At 38.9% G+C, this 20,035-nt stretch overlaps 1 protein-coding gene across 1 annotated transcript in view; it reads left to right on the plus strand.

Annotated features, from left to right (window-relative positions):
- Nucleotides 1–20,035, plus strand: part of PRSS12 (serine protease 12) — a 74,907-nt gene that overhangs the window by 47,857 nt on the left and 7,015 nt on the right. The window contains exons 9-11 of the mRNA XM_047798625.1: nt 4,417–4,622; nt 8,843–8,921; nt 10,006–10,128. Coding sequence (XP_047654581.1) covers nt 4,417–4,622; nt 8,843–8,921; nt 10,006–10,128 — 408 coding nt within the window. The remainder of the gene's footprint in view (nt 1–4,416; nt 4,623–8,842; nt 8,922–10,005; nt 10,129–20,035) is intronic.

Genomic DNA, 20,035 nt, shown 5'->3' on the forward strand with positions numbered 1-20,035 from the left:
CACAACCACAGCCTACACTGCAGCCGCGGGAACGCCTGATCCTTCCTTTAACCCAGTGTGCTAGGCTGGGGATCGAACTTGTGCCTCTGTGGTGACCAGAGCTGCTGCAGTGAGATTCTTAACACACTTTATCACAGTGGGAATTCCTTGACCAATTGTTAAGACACAGCTGATTCTTGAGTTATATAAATTGTTGCAAATGAAAAAAAGAGAGGTGAAAATCTTTCCAGTCATTTTTTGAGGCTAATATAACTTGACCTTAAGACTAGACAAGTACACAAACTCATAAATTGACATTAAAATTTCTAAACAAAATATAGCACATTCAATTTGGCAGTGTATTAAAAGAATGATATACCATAAACAGAATCTACTGCAAGCATGAAGGTAATTCAAAATGAGGCATTCAGTTAATGTATTTCAGTGTTGTCTATAAATGAAAATAAAGTATCTTAATAATGCTGAAAAGCTACATGATAAGAAATTAACACTCCTTCAAATCTCTTAGGAAGCTGAGAGTAAAATAAAACTAAGTTTATATCACAAACAGGCATCAAGTAGGAACAAAGTAAGCGTGTATGCTATTACAGCAATGACTCAGCATTGTCTGGAGTTCCCACTAATCATCAGGAATTGAGGTATTGTAATGAAGAGAAAGTCAGAACTGTTATGTGAATAATGCAATTGTCCACCCAGAAAACCTCAGAGAATCAAGCGAAAGGACACTAAAACTAGTGTTTATTAATATACCAGTATAAAATATAAATGTTTTAAAAAGCATATTCCTATATGCTAGGTAGAAAACTAAAATAATCTCATTTATAGAAGGTACAAAACTAGAGAAAACAATCAAGGAATAAACTTTTTAAGAATTGAGGTCTATATGAAAAAAAAATAAGTCTTTACTAAAGCTGGAAGACTTCTGAAGTGATCCTCCACAAACCTGAATGGGAAGACAAAATAGAAAGTAACCTGTATATTAAATGCTATTCTCATAAAAATCTTATGTTTTTCTTGGTGTGTATGTTGGGTGGGCAGGGGAATTTGGCTTGCAAATTCATCTGAAATCCATTCCATGTAATACTGGCACAGGAGTAGGCAAAGATGTCAGTGATACCAACTTCAGCGGTGGTTAACAGCTTGGTTGTGCATTGAGATCACTTTGGGACTTGAAAAATATTACCCATGCCTGGCCCTATTCCCATTTGACGTCTTAATTCTACTTTAATTGACATCAGGTAGGGTTAAGGTTGTGTTATATTTTAAAAGCTCCCACAGGTAGTTCTAATGTGTAGCCAATTACTGAACTATGAAGACCAAGAAATGGCTTGTGTACTTATAGTCATGATAAATCAGTAAATAAAAAAGCCCTTTACATCAGCAGGAAGAGTAATTGAAACAATTACTTTAGGGACAGAAATAGAACCCTTACTAATACTAGACAGAAATGAACTCCAGATAGATCCCAACTGTAGTATACAAAGTAAAACAGAAAAATACCTTTTTTTTTTAAAGTTACATTTTACTTATACATATTTCAAGTGAATGACTTGCTTTCCAAAGATGTGCCCTGTATTCAGCAATATATATCAAGAATCTTAAAAAAATGTTTAGACCTGTTGAATAAAAATTCCACTTCTAGGAAGCATTTCAAATTTCCCATAAAGATATATGTATACAGCTGTATATAATTGTAAAAAGTCTAATATATATATATATATATATATATATATATATATATATTTTGGCTTTTTAGGGCCACACCTGCAGCACATGGAAGTTACCAGGCTAGGGGAGGAATTGGAGCTACGGCTACTGGCCTATGCCACAGCCGCAGCACACCAGATCTGAGCTACATCTGCAGCCTACACCACAGCTCATGGCAATGCTGGATCCTTTAACCCACAGAGCAAGGCCAGGGATCAAACTCGAATCCTCACGGATCCTTGTTGGGTTCGTTAACCGCTGAAACATGAAGGGAACTCCAAAAGTCTAAAGTTTTTAAAATAAATGTGCAACAGCAGGGAAATAATTTTTTTCCACATTGAAATTTGATTTATATGGAGTTCCTGTCGTGGTGCAGTGGAAATGAAATCCAACTAGGAACCATGAGGTTGAGGGTTCGATCCCTGGCTTCTCTCAGTGGGTTGGAGATCTGGTATTGCCATGAGCTTTGGTGTAGGTCGTAGATGTGGCTCAGATCTGATGTTGCTGTGGCTGTGGCGTAGGCTGGTAGGCTGGTGGCTACAGCTCTGATTCGACCCCTAGCCTGGGAACCTCCGTATACCGCAGGTGTGGCCCTAAAAAGCAAAAAAAAAAAAAAAGAAAAAAAAAAGAAAGAAATTTGCTATAGAACCACCTGCATAGGAATCACCTGGGGCTTATTAAAAAATAAATCTAAGACCCACTTAGTTTGAGATACACTAATTTGTACAATGAATTTTTTTAAACTGTTAACCATTAGTATTTTCCCCATAAATGTGTACCTAAATGCTAGCAGTGTGTTGTTGAAATTTTTTATACTTTTATTTTGCACACTTGATACAATGAGCATTTATTACTTATACAACTATTAAAAGTTTTATATTAAAAAAAGATTCAAGAGCATCTTTAGAGTCACCTGTTTGATTTTCTATGACTCTAAGCATTTCTAATGGGTTAAATATTATTTTCATTTGCAATTTACATCAGAAGAGCATTTACCAATACAGAAGAAATGATGAAGTATATTTCTGAAATGAAAATGCTGCCAACTACAAGCATGTGAGGCTAGATCTCATTGCTAAAAGGGGATTATTTAAGCAAATTCCTCAGATAATTCATATCAATAAACTACTTTGCATGAGTTCCTTCCATAACTATAAGGAAAGTATAATAACATGTCTTAATTAAGAGGAATCTATTTTGATTTTAGAAGTCTGGTCCAAATTGTCATTTTTAATAATATAGTTTCTTTTATTTTTAAAGCTGTCTTTTGCCTGTTTTTCTATTGTTTTTTTTTATTTTTTAAATGGAGTTTGAGAATTATTTGTATATTATATGCTATTTCCCTCTTTTAGAGAATGTATTCATGAACAAATATATATATAATTATGCATTGCAAATGTATTCACCAACTTTTAAATTTGTCTTTTCACTTTCCTTTGGGTGGTTTTTACTACAGTAGCATTCTTAATTTAATTTTTGCTGAATTTATCAGTCTTTTAATTTCTAAGTTTTGTTTCATAAATCGCTCCCAGACTTGAAGTTCAAAGGATAATTTTCCTGTAATTCAAACCCTAAAACTTTGCCATTCATAATTATATCATTAATTTATCAGGAATTGAGTTTTGAATATGGTATTAGTTTGAAGTATTTCATTAAAAAGTTTTTGTATTGGGGTATTTAAAAGAAGTAATATATTATTATTACTTTTTCTTCTTTTTTGGCTGCCCTGCGGCACATGGGGTTCCAGGACCAGGGATCAGATTCGAGCCTTAGTCGCAACCTAAACTGCAGTTGCAGCAATGCTGGGTCCTTAACCCACTGTGCTGGGCCAGGGATTGAACCTGCATCCCGGTGCTCCAAAGACGCCACTGATCCAATTGTGCCACAGCGGGAACTCTTTAGTAATATATTATTTTAAAAGACAGAAATAAAAGAAAAGGGATATACCAAAAGTAAGTCTGCCTTCTAGTCATGATTTCTGGTTATCTCCTTCTCAGTTAAAAGTTGTGGGTTTTTTACTTCTAAAGTAGGTTTTAAAATTCTTAGCTCTCTAGGTAATTTTTTAATTCTCATAATTTTCTTGGAAATATCATACCCATTTTATGAGGCTATTATGCTCTGGAAGGGAGTAGAAAATTTTGAGATAATTTTTTCCCCCTGCTTAAACTAGAGTTTAAGACTATCATAAATTTTTGACATGTAATTAAATGTGACTTTCTTAGTAGAAGCTAAGATATAATCAAGAAACTGGGATATAAAAACAAAGAATATATAGTTACTAACTCTCTTACACTTTTTTTTTTCTTTTTCTTCTTTTTAGGACCACACCTGTGACATATGGAAGTTCCAAGGCTAGAGGTCAAATTGGAGCTACACATGCCGGCCACAGCCACAGCCACAGTAACCTGGGATCCGAGCCGCATCTGCAACCTACCCCGCAGCTCACGGCATCACTGGATCCCCTGCCCACTGAGCAAGGTCAGGGCTCAAACCCACATCCTCATGGATACTAGTCGGGTTCGTTTCCACTGCGCCATGACGGGAACTCTAAACTTTTTTTGACAGAGTCTTGAAATCAATATTTTTTTTTAGCCCAGAGGGATGATAATTTTAATATATGTATAATTGAGTGGGGGTGTCGTCCGTTGTGATTTATTCAAGTATATGACTGACTGCTTCTCCACATCCTCAAGAATGCTTTATTTTCAGGGGTCCTGCCAGAGCAAGAACCATGGCTTATTTTGGGGAAGGAAAGGGACCTATCCACGTGGATAATGTGAAGTGCACAGGCAATGAGAGGTCCCTGGCTGACTGTATCAAACAAGATATTGGAAAACACAATTGCCGCCACAGTGAAGATGCAGGAGTTATTTGTGATTATTTTGGCAAGAAAGCATCAGGTAACAGTAATAAAGGTAAGTCACCTTCTGGGGCTTAAACAAGTTAAAGAATGCTAATCCCCACTTCATTATTATAGGCAGTAATTTGATAATGAAAATCTCCTTTCATAGGAATATATTCAATCCTTGTTCCTTGTGCTAGTAGAGGCAGTGATTCTTGATAAACTTTCCTGGGTGGGATTTATAGAAAGAGCAGGGTTTAGGGAAAGGAGTGCATTTACAGAATTTTGTAATCTCTGGGATTGTCTGCTTTTGACATTCTCAGCCATTTCTAACCATTCCTTCTCTGGATGTAATAGAACTGTCAAACTTGCTGGTATTCTTGAAGATTCACAATTGACAATTGCTTAAGAAAAATAAAGAAATGAAAATTTAAAGATGAGTCAGAGAAAGGCATTTCTTCCACTCATTAGTATCTTACACAATAGGGATTTTTTTAAAATTAATTGCAAAAAGAAAATTATCTTTTATAATTTCTATTCTCTTAAATTTAAAAATATAAGGAAAATGAGAAGTAATCTTTTAATACAATATAGTCATGGATGTTTCATACTAATGTAAATAGAAGAGTTATTAAAAGTTTTGAGTTTAATTTTTATGAAACAGATACTGTTTTAAATGAATAAGGGGAAAAACTAGCTCTTTTGGAGAAAACTGTGGTTGTATTTTATGAAGAGAACAGTCACTTCTTTATGTGGATTGAAAGTTCACAGTTTTGATACATCAGATTTTCTTTGTTTTTGTTTTGGGGTAGTTTTGGCCAGACCAAGAGCATGTGGAAGTTCCCAGGCTAGGGATGGAACCAGAGCCATAGCAGACAACACCAGATCCTTAACCGCCAGGGCATCAGGGAATTCCTACATTGTTTTCTTTCTTTTTTTTTTTTTTTTTTGTCTTTTTGCCATTTCTTGGGCAGCTCCCACGGCATATGGAGGTTCCCAGGCTAGGGGTCGAATTGGAGCTGTAGCCACCAGCCTACGCCAGAGCCACAGCAACGCAGGATCCAAGCCGAGTCTGCAACCTACACCACAGCTCACGGCAATGCCGGATCGTTAACCCACTGAGCAAGGGCAGGGACCGAACCCACAACCTCATGGTTCCTAGTCGGATTCGTTAACCACCGTGCCACGACGGGAACTCCCCTACATTGTTTTCTTAAAATCAGATGCATTTATAGCTGAGCATTCTCTTTTTCTAACATCTTTTAATAACTGTTAAAGACAATGCAGTAAGTAAATTCGGTATTAATATGATTCTTCACTATCTGAGGTTCTTCTCAGTGTGAAGAAGAATGCTTATAACCCTGCATGCTTTGTTTTATGTCTGTATATTTATTTATCTATATCTATTTGTATATTAAATGGTGTATGTAATAACTATGATTTGATAAGCCAGTTGATGGGATCCTTTTATAAGTGAATTTTACTTTATAATTTTTTTGGTCTTTTTAGGGGTACACCTGGGCATATGGAGGTTCCCAGGCTAGGGGTCGAATCAGAGCTACAGCTGCTGACCTACACCACAGCCACAGCAATGCAGCATCCGAGCTGTGTCCTCAACCTGTATGCCATAACTCACAGCAATACTGGATCCTTAACCCACAGAGCAGGGCCAGGGATCCACCCTGCATCCTCATGGATAGTTGGGTTCTTAACCTGATGAGCCATAACAGGCACTCCTATAGCTTTTTTTTTGGTAACAGTGGATTTTATGTTCTTCAATAGATTTTATTTCCTTAAATTCTGGTACTTTTCTGCAGAAGGATATAAACTTTCAGTTTTGCTTGCTCAGTATTACGTCATCCCTTGTCTTGGCATTATTTACGCTGACCTGACTTGGACCATTATTGGAAACTTACGTTTTTCTGGTATTTTATAATTTTCAGTGTCATGTAGGGGACTCATATCCTAAGAGATGAAGATTAAAGTTTGACAGCATGTCTCTGAGATCGTTTGACAAATTAATCATCTTGATACATATGCAATGTTGACCCTCCACCTTAGTGAAGAAATAACTAGTGCTGATTCCCTGTGGGCTCCCTTCTGCCTGGTTATTAAGGGAAACCATTAGTGCTGACTAGATTTCCATGGTCTTGGCAGAATTTCCACCCTTCTCTTTTTTTGTTTTTGTTTTTTGTTTTTTAAGTGTTTGTTTGTTTGTTTGTTTGTTTTTGCCTGAGCCCACAGCGTGTGGAAGTTCTCAGGCCAGGGACTGAACCAGAGCCACAGCAGTGACAATGCCAAATCCTTAACCTGTAGGTCACTAGGGAATTCCTCTTCTTACATAGATAGAAACACAGTATATATATATACACTTTATACACAGGTATTTAACCAAAGAAACAAAATACCCCCATGTGCATTGTCCTACTTTCTAAAATTACTTTTAAAACTAGTCTACTTTATTCTATTTTCCCTTCTTTTATACACCACCTTTGTGTGTGTGTGTGTGTCTATTGTATACATGACTGCAGCCACTGTCTGTGAAAGTTCCCAGAGCCAGGGATTGAATCTGATCCACACCTGTGGCAATATCAGATCCTTTAACCCACTGCACTGGGCCAAGGATTGAACCCCTGCCTCTGCAGAGACCTGAGCAGGTGTGGTCAGATTCTTAACCCACTGTGCCGTAAGTGAGAACTCCACTTTTAATATATAAATAAATATATATATGTATGTGTGTGTATATATATATATATTTTTTCTTCCTTTTTGGGCTTCCCTGTGGCATATGGAGTTGCCCCCTGGGCCAGGGATTAGATCCCAACTGCAGTTATGATCTATGCTGCTGCCATGGCCACGCTGGATCCTTAACCCACTGTGCTGGGCTGGGGATCAAAGTTGTGTCCCAGAGCTCCAGAGATGCCCATTGTGCCACAGTGGGAACTCTCACATATTTTAAATTTAAGTCTTCTTTGTTTTATGCTCTTGATAGAAATCTGTTATCTCGAGACATTTGACTATGCATCCTTAAGTACAGTTTGCCACTGACATGGGCTCGGTAAAGCCTTTCCATATAGTAATATGCTATATGAATAAAATAAATTTATGTCAGAATTCCATCTGGGAAATTTGCTTTGCTCCTCTGAGTTACATTTGTATATGTGGCTTGGCAGAGTGTTGTCTGTGAAAATCAAGTAATTCAAACCATTGTTTCCTTCTGTAGTTCTCTTGTTAGTATTTCTGAACTCCTGAACTGTCTTCATAATCAGCAGAGGAGGAGATGTCAGTTCCCGTAAGGATGATGTGCTGGACAGGGCCAAACCATTCAGAAGGCAGTGACCTCTCTTCGGAGCTGACTGTCAGAAACCTCAGAAAGTCCCTGGTCTACTTGTGAATTATTGTTGCCTTGGTTCAATGACAAAATGTTTAATTTTTATTATAAGAAAAATATCCTAAAATTTGAAGCGAAAAGGCCATTTTTTAAATTTTTTTTAAAATCATCTTTATTAGTTTGGGGAACCTGATAACTAGAGATCAGGTTAGAGATTCCCTTCTGTCCTAGCTACTGAGAGTTATTTTTAAAAATCAGGAATGGATGTTTCAAATCCAACTTGTGTCTATTGACATAGATTCCATATTGATCACATGGATTTTCTTTTTTTTTTATAATTTTTTTTATTTTCCCACTGTACAGCAAGGGGGTCAGGTTATCCTTATATGTATACATTACAATTACATTTTTTCCCCCACCCTTTGTCCTGTTGCAACATGAGTATCTAGACAAAGTTCTCAATGCTATTCAGCAGGATCTCCTTGTAAATCTATTCTAAATTGTGTCTGATAAGCCCAAGCTCCCGATCCCTCCCACTCCCTCCCCCTCCCATCAGGCAGCCACAAGTCTCTTCTCCAAGTCCATGATTTTCTCGAAAAGGCCATTTTAAAATGGAGGAAGAAGCAGTAGGGGAATGTGTCACTTCTCTCTTTACCCCACTATCAGCCGTATGATAGGTGAATTAAAAACCTCTTTCTGGGGCGTTCCCATCATGGCTCAGCAGTAACGATCCCAACTAGTATCCACCAGGACGCGGGTTTGATCCTTGGCTTTGCTCAGGGAGTAAAGGATCCAGCGTTGCTGTGAGCTGTGGTGTTGGATCCCATGTTGCTGTGGCTGTGGTGTAGGCTGGCAGCTGCAGCTCCAGTTTGACCCCTAGCGTGGGAACCTCCATATACCGCGGGCGTGGCCCTAAAAAGACAGACCAACCAACCAACCAACCAAACCTCTTTCTGTTTCAGAGTCCCTCTCATCTGTTTGTGGTTTGAGATTACTGCATCGTCGGCAAAAGAGAATCATTGGTGGGAAAAATTCTTTAAGGTAAAAGTTTCTTCAGAAGAGATTTTCCATGTTACAGAATTATGTATATACATAGCAGGTTACAATTTAGGCAGAGTTTTATTTACTTATTTTATTTTCTAAATTAAATAATTACACTGATAACTTCACTATCTGTTGACCTGTATTTACTTTTCATGGACCATGTTTCTCCTCAAATCACTCTTCCCTAATTTATGAGCTAGATGGCTCACTGAAAAGTTATGTGGCAGAAACAAACTAATTTAACGTGAGCTAAAAAAAAAAGTATAACTACAAATTCATTTAATTTAGAATGTATTTGTTTTGGATGTGACTCATTTTCATATAATTTTTTTATTTGATGAATTTTCTAATGGGAAGCCAGGACTTTGTTTATTGACTGTTTCTTCAGGCTGCTTAGGTGAGGGTAGAGTGAGGGGAGAAAATATGCTTTGAATCATGAAATATAAAGAGGAATGTCAGAGATATGTGAGATGCATGCAAATGCCTATGCAGAAATCTTCAGGGAGGTCTGCTTAAAGCTGCAGGAATATCCTTCTCTAAGTAGGAGAGGGTCTTACATCCCAGAGTTCCTTTTATGCTCCTTTCCTCTCACCTGCAAGCCTTTTTTTTTTTTTTTTTTTCCTTTTTCTTCTTAGCGCTGTGCCCACAGCATATGGAAGTTCCCAGGCTAAGGGTTGAATAGGAGCTGCAAGCTGCCAGCCTCCACCACGGCCATAGCAATACCAGATCCTTAACCCACTGAGTGAGGCCAGGGATCAAATGTACATGGATTTGATACTAGTTGGGTTCTCAACCCACTGAGCCACAGCAGGAACTCCTATACAAGTAGCTTCAGTCAACCACTTTCTAAATTTCATACAGACAGTAGAGAAAAACAGATTCTAGTAAGTAGCAGATGTGTACTGGCAGATATAAAATCCTGTCTTTCTCATGGAGAAATCAGATTCTTAAGCTGCTGAGCCACAACAGGAACTCCTTTTTGTTTGTTTTTTGTTTTGTTTTTAAGCCTTCTAAGTCATTGTTTTAGTGGAAGATTTTCTGCCATTTATGGATATTGATGTGTGGCTTCCTTTCTTGTCAGGGGTGGTTGGCCTTGGCAAGTGTCCCTCCGACTGAAGTCATCTCATGGAGGTGGCAGCCTGCTCTGCGGGGCCACACTCCTGAGCAGCTGCTGGGTCCTTACAGCAGCACACTGCTTCAAGAGGTATGTGTCCACCTTTCCAAACAACTTGGTTTGGCTCTTGTTTACCAGTTCTTCCAATCCCTTCCTGCTCTGCACCGTTCCAGAAACTTAGGTTGTCAGAGCCAGGTTACCCCCAGCCCTCCTTGTCTCTGCCAGCGGCACCTATGGGAGTGAGCAAGGTAATGTAAGGAGCAAGGAGAGCTCTCAGGAAGCCACTGGCTAACCTGGTATTAAAGCAGACCCTCGATTTAGGGAGAAGAGAAGATGGGTTTTTGGAGAGGAGGCAGCTGTGTAAGTACTTGCCCCAGGAACATATCTGAGGCCGAAATCATATTCTCCATGGAGTTAGAAGAGATCTCAGCTCATTTGATTATGAATGCTAAGGCATGGGGAGTCTAATTTTAGCGTTTTGATTTGAGTTTTAGATCTTGTAGTGTTTTGAGATTTCGTGTTTTGATTTGAGTTTTAGATCCTTTGAGTCTTCTTAGTGTTTTGCGTCTTTTAGATGTCTCTCTTTGTATCTTCTGGAAAGTTTGCTTCCTGATTATTTCCTTTTGCCCCAGACATTTTATTGTCCAATTGGAAGTCTTCCCAGTCCAGAGTTTGGGGTTAGTGCATTGCATTACACTTAGAATGGATAAGCAATGAGGTCCTATTGTATAGCACAGGGGACTCTATACAATCTCTTGGGATAGATGATGATGAAGATAATATATGAAAGGGAGTGTAGGTATATGTGTGACTGGATCGCTTTGCTGTGCAGCGGAAATTGGTACAACATTGTAAATCAACTATACTTAAATTAAGAAAAAAAGTTGAAGTCTTCTGACTCCAGAGGGGAAGCTGTTCAGAGAAATTCAGTATGCAAGGGTCACACTGCTTATGATGGTAGCGCCTGCATTAGAACGTGATGGTCCTTTCGCCTTGTTCCGTGCTCGTTTGTGGGTCCTGGCTTATGGCCATTTCCTCAGCATAAATTTTGTTATTCAAAAATATATACCAGGCTTGGCAAATATTGACAATTATTGAAGCAAGGTGATGACTATAATTTAAAAAATACTGTTCGGATTTATTTAAAAAATATTCATTATCAAAGTTCCTGTTGTGGTACAGCAGAAACTAACCTGACCAAGATCCATAAGGATGTGGGTTCGATCCCTAGCCCCACTCAGTGGGTTGGGGGTCCGGCATTGCTGTGAGCTGTGGTGTAGGTCACAGATGTGGCTCAGATCCCCAGTTGCTGTGGCTGTGGCACAGGCTGGCAGCTGTAGCTCCAATTCAACCCCTAGCCTGGGAACTTCCATATGCTGAGAGTACAGCCCCCCCCCCCAATACTCATGATAAAAAATTTTAAATAAAATATGTATCACAGTACTGAAAAATTCTTACAAGCCAAAGTTTGTTTATATTTTTAATGTGTGAAATTATATAGCTTCATTGTGTATTTATAATCTGTCCATGTAGATTTTGTTCACTTCAACTGCTGTGTAAATGTTAACTCCTATTTTAAGATTTAAGCAACCAGAGTTTATTTTTTCTCTTACTGGTGAGTAGTTAAGTGGTTTCCATTCTTTCATTATTAAAAAACAATGCTGCAGTAGATATCCATTACGTGTCTTATTGGTATATACACATGAGAGCATTTTGCTGGGTCCTGGATTATGGGTGTTCTTCAGTTCAGCTAGGCACTACTTATTTACTTTCTAAAATAACTATATCAGTTTATATCACAGCAGTATCTAAGTTCCTGTGTCCTTACATCCCCACCTCAACTTGACACCATCAGCATTTTCAATTTTTGCCAATCTTAGAGTTTTTGGATTTTTTTTTTTTTTTTTGTCTTTTTAGGGCTGCACCCACAGCCTATGGAGGTTCCCAGGCTAGGAGTCCAGTTAGAGCTAGAGCTGCCAGCCTGTGCCATAGCCACAGCAACACAGGATCTGAGCCACATCTGTGACCTATTCCACAGCTCAAGGCAACCCTGGATCCCCAACCCACTGAGCGAGACCAGGGAGCGAACCTGCAACCTCATGGTTCCAGGTTGGATTCGCTTCCCCTGTTACCATGACAGGATCTCCTGGATTTCTTTCTAATTCTGTTTTCCTGATTAGGCCTTTCTCTTTCATGAATTATTTGTTAACATCCTTTGCTTGTTTTTCTATTGGGTTGTCTTTTGTAATTGATTCACAGATTTTTTCGGATATAGTCTTTGTACAAAGACTTTGTCATTATGTGTTACAAATACCTGTTCCTAATCTGGAGCATGTCCTTTCACTTGTTTAAGGTATTTCTCTTTAATTTTAATATATTTAAATATATCAGTTTTTAAAGTCTTATAAAATCTTTGCATAACTTATTTTAAAAATCCTTCCTGGAGTTCCCGTCGTGGTGCAGTGGTTAACGAATCCGACTAGGAACCATGAGTTTGTGGGTTTGATCCCTGGCCTCACTCATGGGTTAAGGATCTGGTGTTGCCGTGAGCTGTGGTGTAGGTTGCAGACGTGGCTTGGATCCTGAGTTGTTTTGGCTCTGGCTTAGGCTGGTGGCTACAGTTCCTATTCGACCCCTAGCCTGGGAACCTCCATATGCCGTGGGTGCGGCCCTAGAAAAGAAAAAAAAAAAAAAATCCTTCCCTAGCCCCTATGAAGATATTATCTTAGTTTTTTACAAAAAAAAATTTGCAATTTTACTTTTCCTGTTTAGATTTTTAATCAGTTTACAATTTTTATGTGTATGGTTTTTGACATAAGGGGCAAGTTTTGTTTTTCTTTACAGATAGGTCGTTTTCTCAGAACTTTTGAAAATTGAACATTCCATTCTTTACCCACTGATTATGTCAACTGTGTTGTATGCAAAGTTCTCATATATCTTTGTTTCTAGGCCCTCTATTCACTTCCTCTTATCTATTTTGATAAATACTTCAGGAGTAATCATGCATATTCAAAGTGCTGTGGAAGACACAAAACTGTATTTTACATAGCCTTTGTCATTTCTAGGGTAATAATTGAGCTTGAGAGTTCGTGTATATACCAGGGGTTTAATACATTTATGTGTTTCGTGAATGGCACAGACAATAGATGTTTATTTACTTAAGAAGTTATTGAGCCTCTGATAGTCCCAGGGGTGTGCTGTGCACTAGGAATATCTTGGAGAATAAGCCATTAGGACCCTTGGTATCCTGCGTCTTCAGTGTAGCTATGGGAACACAGAGGAAGGAGATATATAGGATCAAAACAAGTTTAGGGCACTGGTTTGTTTGTTTGTTTGTTTTGCTTTTTAGGGCGGCACCTGTTGTATATGGAGGTTCCCAGGCTAGGGGTCGAATCAGAGCTGTAGCTGCCGGCCTATACCACAGCCACAGCAACGCGGGATCTGAGCCGCATCTGCAACCTACACCACAGCTCACGGCAACGCCGGATCCTTAGCTCACTGAGTGAGACCAAGAATGGAACCCAAAACCTCATGGTTCCTAGTCGGATTCGTTTCTGCTGCTGCACGACGGGAACTCCTTAGGGCACTAAGGCATGGTCTTTTCACAACAATAGATACATCCATCTTATTAAAGCATGGTCTTTTCACAACAATATTAGATACTTCCAACTTATTAAAAATCCGGATTCCTGGGCCCTATTCCAGATCTACTGAATCTTTGGAGCTGAGACCCAGAAGTTTGCTTTTTTTGCCATCTCTCGGCATATAGAAGTTCCTGGGCTAGGGATCAGATCTGAGCTGCAGTTGCAACCCACGCACAACTGTGGCAACACTGGACCTTTTAAACCACTGTTTTGGGCCAGGGATCAAACCTATGTCCCAGCACTGCAGAGACACCACTAATTCTGTTGTGCCACAGTGGGAACTCCAGAGTTCACATTTTTATCAAGCATCTTGAGTGATTCTTAGGAACATTGAGAGTGAAGACCCTCTTGCTTTTTCTGGTGTGACTCAAATTGGTCCATGTGACCAACTGACTGAGACTCACTGTGGCAGGAACAGAGGGAGACTAGTTATACAGCTATTGTAGTAAAGATAGAAGGTAGAAAAGAGAATGAGGGAGAGAAGATAGGGACACTGATAGAAATCAATAGAACTTGGTACTGCACAACCAGAGACTTGGATCTGGCCATCAAGACCAAGGTTATACAGTTCCAGCTCCAACAGCTGTTACTAGTTTCACTGTATGGAAATTATTTTAATGTCTTGGAGCCTCAGTTTTCTCATCTGTAAAATGATGGCAGTAACATTCCACAGTGAGGAACAAATGATCTGCAAAGTATGTGAAAGCATTTTGTAAACTGTGCAATTAAAAATGAATGTTGGTTATTTTTATGTTGGGGTTCAGAAAAAGGAATCAAAGGTTATTATTATCAAAAGTAGGGAATTCAGGATGATTTTTTTTGTTTGTTTTGTCTTTTTGCCTTTTCTGGGGCTGCTCCCGCTGCATATGGAGGTTCCCAGGCTAGGGGTCTAATCGGAGCTGTAGCTGCTGGCCTACGCCAGAGCCACGCAACACAGGATCCGAGCTGCGTCTGCAACCTATACCACAGCTCACGGCAACAACGGATCCTTAACCCACTGAGTGAGGCCAGGTATTGAACCCACAACCTCATGGTTCCTAGTCGGATTCGTTAACCACTGAGCCACGACAGGAACTCCATTTTTTTGTTTTTTTTTTTGGGGGGGGGGAATTCAGGATGATTTTATTCCACTGACTAGTGGAGAAAAATAAGGGAGGAAGCTGCAGAGAAACTGGACAAGCCTGTCTTGGGCTTAGAATTTAAGCGATGTAATTGAATATATTCAGTTGAGATTACCCTCCTCTTGTTCAAGACTCCTTGTCTTTTGAGTAAATCTTTCTCTGCTAAAAGTTATAGACTTAGGGGTTTAAAGTATTAAAATAGGGAAATTGCCCAAAAATTCCACATGAGGTTGAAAACTTAGTGATCTGACTTTTCAGTTTCCTGGAAGGCCCTTTTTTTTTTTTTTTTTTTTAAGGTACATGTTTGGGTTTATTTGTTTACATGTCATTATTCTTCGCTTGGCCCGCTCCTTCTAGAATACTGCTTAAAGTCAGCAATTGTCTCATTTGTGTTTATAAAACCAAGTGTCTAGTGTATTACTTGGCACATAGTGGACCCTCTTAAATGATTGCTGCATGATGAAATTGGGGGCTCAGTTGCCAGATAGTGGATATATTTAAGAATGTTGGACTCTTTAGAGGATGGTGGTATTTTAAACCTAGATCAACAGATAACTCCTTCCATATGTCATTCTGAATTTCTTCCCATTATTTGTGCAGTATAAAATAAAGACAGTTGATTAGAAAGCAGGGGAGCAGATGATGATATGTACTGTTTTGATGAGCTTTGGATAGAATGCAAGATCCTTTTAATATGAGTAGGGAGAAAATTGTTTTGCAAATGTGTTCTATATCCATCTGATGTGGTCTCTAACCTCTACCAGATTTCATAGACTGGTTTGGAAGTGCCCAAGGAGACTACAACTCATCTCTATTGCAGTGAGTTTATTAAAAGCCACAAGGACAGTTACCAGTGATTAGTCCAAGATACAAATTTCATCTTCTGGATTCAGGGACTTTGGGTTAAAATGACACTCCTTTAATCATCAGAAACTCTGAAATATGCAAAAAAATACTTTTTCTCTGGAATTATAGATGCTGTAGTGTAGTGTAGAAGCAATGTAGTCAGGTTCTGAGAGGTTACCTTCCTTTTAGATTTCTTAGGAATCTAACTGAAGGCCCCCTGGCAGGGGATCTATTCATATTTTGTTGGCTCTCTTACTCCCTTTTTATTTCTATTTGTACCTCCACTGCTTTAACTACTGGCCTTCACTATATAAAAAAGTTTCTTGTTCATGGGCCTTCTTTGGTGCCTAATTCCTGATCCTATAGGATGGTGCCCTTGAACACCCATTTCTAACAGTAAGGCCTAGATTGCTATCACCATCTGTGTTATTTTATTCTATAGGATGACAGTTTTTTGTTTATTTTGTTTTGTCTCTGTAGAGTAGTCACTCTTTTATGCAGTCCTTATATTAGAATAATCCAGGAATGATGGCCTGGGAAGAATGAGATCAGAAGGCGGCTACTCAGCATCCACCATCCTGTTACCCTCATTTCCTGTAGTGGTGTCTCTTTACAGGATGAGGGTACTTGATTGGAAAACTGACCAAGTTGCAATAATCCACTGTACTCTCATAACTTTCACATACTGTGAATTGTGCAAAACATTCTTTTATGCCAACGTTAAACAAGGTAACTGAGGTAGTTGGTAAATCACCATTGATTTATTTATCTTTTTTGCCTTTTTTTTTTCCCCTAGGGCTGTACCCGCGGCCTATGGAGGTCCAAGCTGCGCCTACACCACAGCTCACGGCAACACCAGTTCATTAACCCACTAAGCAAGGCCAGGGATGGAACCTGCAACCTCATGGTTCCTAGTTGGATTCATTAACCACTCAGCCACGACGAGAACTCCAGTAAATCACCATTTAAAGGCCTTCTATCTAATTTTCCACATTTTTCCTAATGTTAATGTAATACAGACTTTGGAATGCAATATCCTGTTGGCAATTTGAAGCAGACACTTGGATAAGTTAAGGTGTTTTTTTTTGTTTGTTGGTTTGTTTTTTTGCAGTTGTCCTGTGAATTTTGCACAATATAAATTGCTTGCTTTTACTTTCTACTCTGAATCATGACTACAAGTACCATAAAATGACCTTTTCTCTATGACAGTACAATATAATTGAGAGAAAAATTCCTGAATATTAAACTAATTTCTTTCAATTGCTTGTTCTGATAACAAACACCATTTTGGAGAAAAAAAATGTACCTGAAACAAGGACTCTTTTATTTCTGTAATTCCACTGCAATATTTGATTTGATTAAATATGTAGCTTTACATGATTTTATCTTTTTTGATTTTTTGCCTAGAAACATCATAGCAGCGTAAATTTGTAAGAAATTGCTGCTCTGAAAATCAGAAATATCTAGATTATTAGCCATTATAATTAGAAAGATGAAACACAGAGGTAACGGCCACACTCATGGCCTATGAAGTTCCCAGGCTAGGGGTCAAATCGGAGCTGCAGCTGCCAGCCGATGCCACAGCCACAGCAATGCTGGACCCAAGCAGCATCTGCAACCTACACCATAGCTCATGGCAACACTGGATCCTTAACCCACTGAGCAGGGCTAGGGATTGAACCTGAGTCTTCATGGATACAAGTTGGGTTTGTTACCTCTGAGCCACAGTGGGAACTCCTGGAACTCACTCTTTAAGAACAAAATGTGTCTGGTACTTAACATATGTGCCACCATGACATGGTAGAGTTCTGCAGAACAAGGTCTTTGGCAAAATATACAATACCATCAGTCATGCCAAAACCAGTTCCTGAACACACACTATGTGTATATAAGGGACAGTACAAGGTCACTTCTCTGTAAGCAACTGGAACCATTTATACAAGAAACTTCAATGAGCCACTTTTTGAGTTTCATCCAGACAACAGAGAAAAACGGATTCGAGTAATAACAGATGTGTACAGGCTGATGTAAAATATCATTTTTCTGAAGAGATGAGTCTACGTAGAAGACACACATAAAAAATGACCCTGCCACCTAAATTAACTCTTCTATTTTTAATTCTAGAAAACTTTAATTGTTGTTTTTATTAACTCTAGACTCTCAGAGAAATTGGAATAGTGGATTTTACTAACTGCTGTCTCAGATCCTCTCTTGCTCAAACTTGTCCAGGAGTTTCATCCAATTTTTATTTGAGGGGGAGTTGAAGGCATTTCAGCAACGCAAACAACTGAATGGTGTTGTCAGTCAAAACGTGAAATGTTTGTTTTAGGAGCATTTTTGAATATAGTAAATATCAAAATAACAAAAGCTCTATTAGGAAGACCTTAAAATACATTGAAAAAGAGAATTCCTTGAGATGCCTAGAACCATAGAAAAATGTTTTCCAAGTCCAAAATCATATTGGGAAACACTCAGCCAAAGTATTCCCCCCTAAGTATATAATCACACGTACTAGGAGAGGTAACACTGAAAGACAAATATTTGGTTAGTAAACTAATTCGGTCTTTTGTTAGATGCTTTTCAATTTCCAAGCATAAATCTTGTTCTAAGAATAATTGGAATGAAGGTAGTGTGGGAATCACTGCCTAGGTTTAGCTGGTACATTTCTTAAATCACAACAACTTTAAAAGTATAGGTACTTTGGGGAGTTCTCATCGTGGCTCAGTGGTTAACGAATCTGACTAGGAACCATGAGGTTGCAGGTTCGATCCCTGGCCTTGCTCAGTGGGTTAAGGATCTGGCGTTGTCATGAGCTGTGGTGTAGCTCACAGATGTGGCTCGGATCCCGCGTTGCTGTTGCTCTGGCCTAGGCTGGCAGCTGCAGCTCCGATTCTGGGAATCTCCATATTTGGAGGGAGCGGCCCTAGAAAAGGCAAAAAGACAACAAACAAACAAAAAGTATAGGTACTTTTATTTATCTTCATTTTGACAAGAATGGTGCATTTTTCTTTCTTGTCAGGTAAACATTTTATTTTTATTCTCAGTTTAATATCAACTCCTGACTGGTGACAGTATTAATTTGGGGGAATACTCAGAAATACTTGCTGAAAGCTACTTGATCTGAGAGCACAGAATATGTATAGAATGTTTGTGTGTGTGCGTTTTGGCAATGTATTAATAATCTCTTAGGATGCTTGCTTCAGCCAGTGCAATTCTAGGCATGAAGGGGCAGGAGTTATGCCTGTGCCCTTACGTCTTTGCTTCAGTGGTTCTCAAGCCTGACTATGAATCTAGATCACCTGTGGTCCTACATCGGCCCATTAACTTAATATTCTGAGAATTCGTATGGCCTGGACATTTGTGTTCATCAAAGGTTATTCCGAACAGTCAGCATTAATGGGAAAAGTAGATATTTGTGGGGACTTTTTTTTTTCCCAATGAAATAAAAACTTGTGATGGTGTTGTATAACATAGCTATTTGGTGAGAAGGTGTCTTCGTTTCAGTAAATTAGGGATGAGCGTGTGTGTGGACATACGTGTCTTCCAAAGGAGGCCACTTAATGTATATTTATTAAAGGCTTTCTCCACACCAAGCACTTTGCTTGCTGTTGAAGATACAAAAGTGAGCATAACATGGTCCTTACACTTAAGGAGGCTTTAACTGGGGAGACCTAACATCTTAACAAGTCCTAGAAACAGTTATAAATGCTCTGACAGTGCTATTGGCAGTGTTTGAAAGAAGGCTTGGCCAGCTTTCGGGCAGGGCAGGAAGAGTTTCCTAGGAGATCTGAAGACTTGAAAGATAAAGTCAGTTTTTTCCATAGCAGGATGAGGGGAGGCAGGAATGATTTTGCAAGTAGTTTGAATAAAGACAGTTTGTGAGACACTGAAATGACAGGGCCACAGAGGTGGTGTCGGAGAGGTGGACGATGGCCATTCTTGGATGGTTTATATGTTATTTAAGGAACTTGGACTTTATTATGTAGACAGTGGAGAGCCCTTGAGGGGGATTCAGAAGAGCAGTTATATTATCATTTGGAAACATTGCTCGATGGCAACGTGAAGGATGGCTAGAAAAAATTAAAACTTGGAGCAGCAAGGCCACTTAGCAGACTATTCCAGCAATCCAGGTGTGAAGTAACACATTAAGGCAAGATTGCCTGAGACTTTAAGACTAGGATATTTTAAAAATACTTTCCTTACTGTCTGTCCTGTTTCTCTGTTCACTGGTTGAAGACCCAATTTTTAGATAATGTAAGATATATTTATACAGCCAATTTAGATGCAAGGATTATTTTAGCTAAGTGTCACAGCTCTTTTTCAAAGAATGGAAAACATTGTTGCGGTAAAACTTTTTTTTTTTTTTTTAGGTTGAACAGTAATGTA

This window comes from Phacochoerus africanus, chromosome 10 (assembly GCF_016906955.1).
Source record: "Phacochoerus africanus isolate WHEZ1 chromosome 10, ROS_Pafr_v1, whole genome shotgun sequence".
Taxonomy (NCBI): domain Eukaryota; kingdom Metazoa; phylum Chordata; class Mammalia; order Artiodactyla; family Suidae; genus Phacochoerus; species Phacochoerus africanus.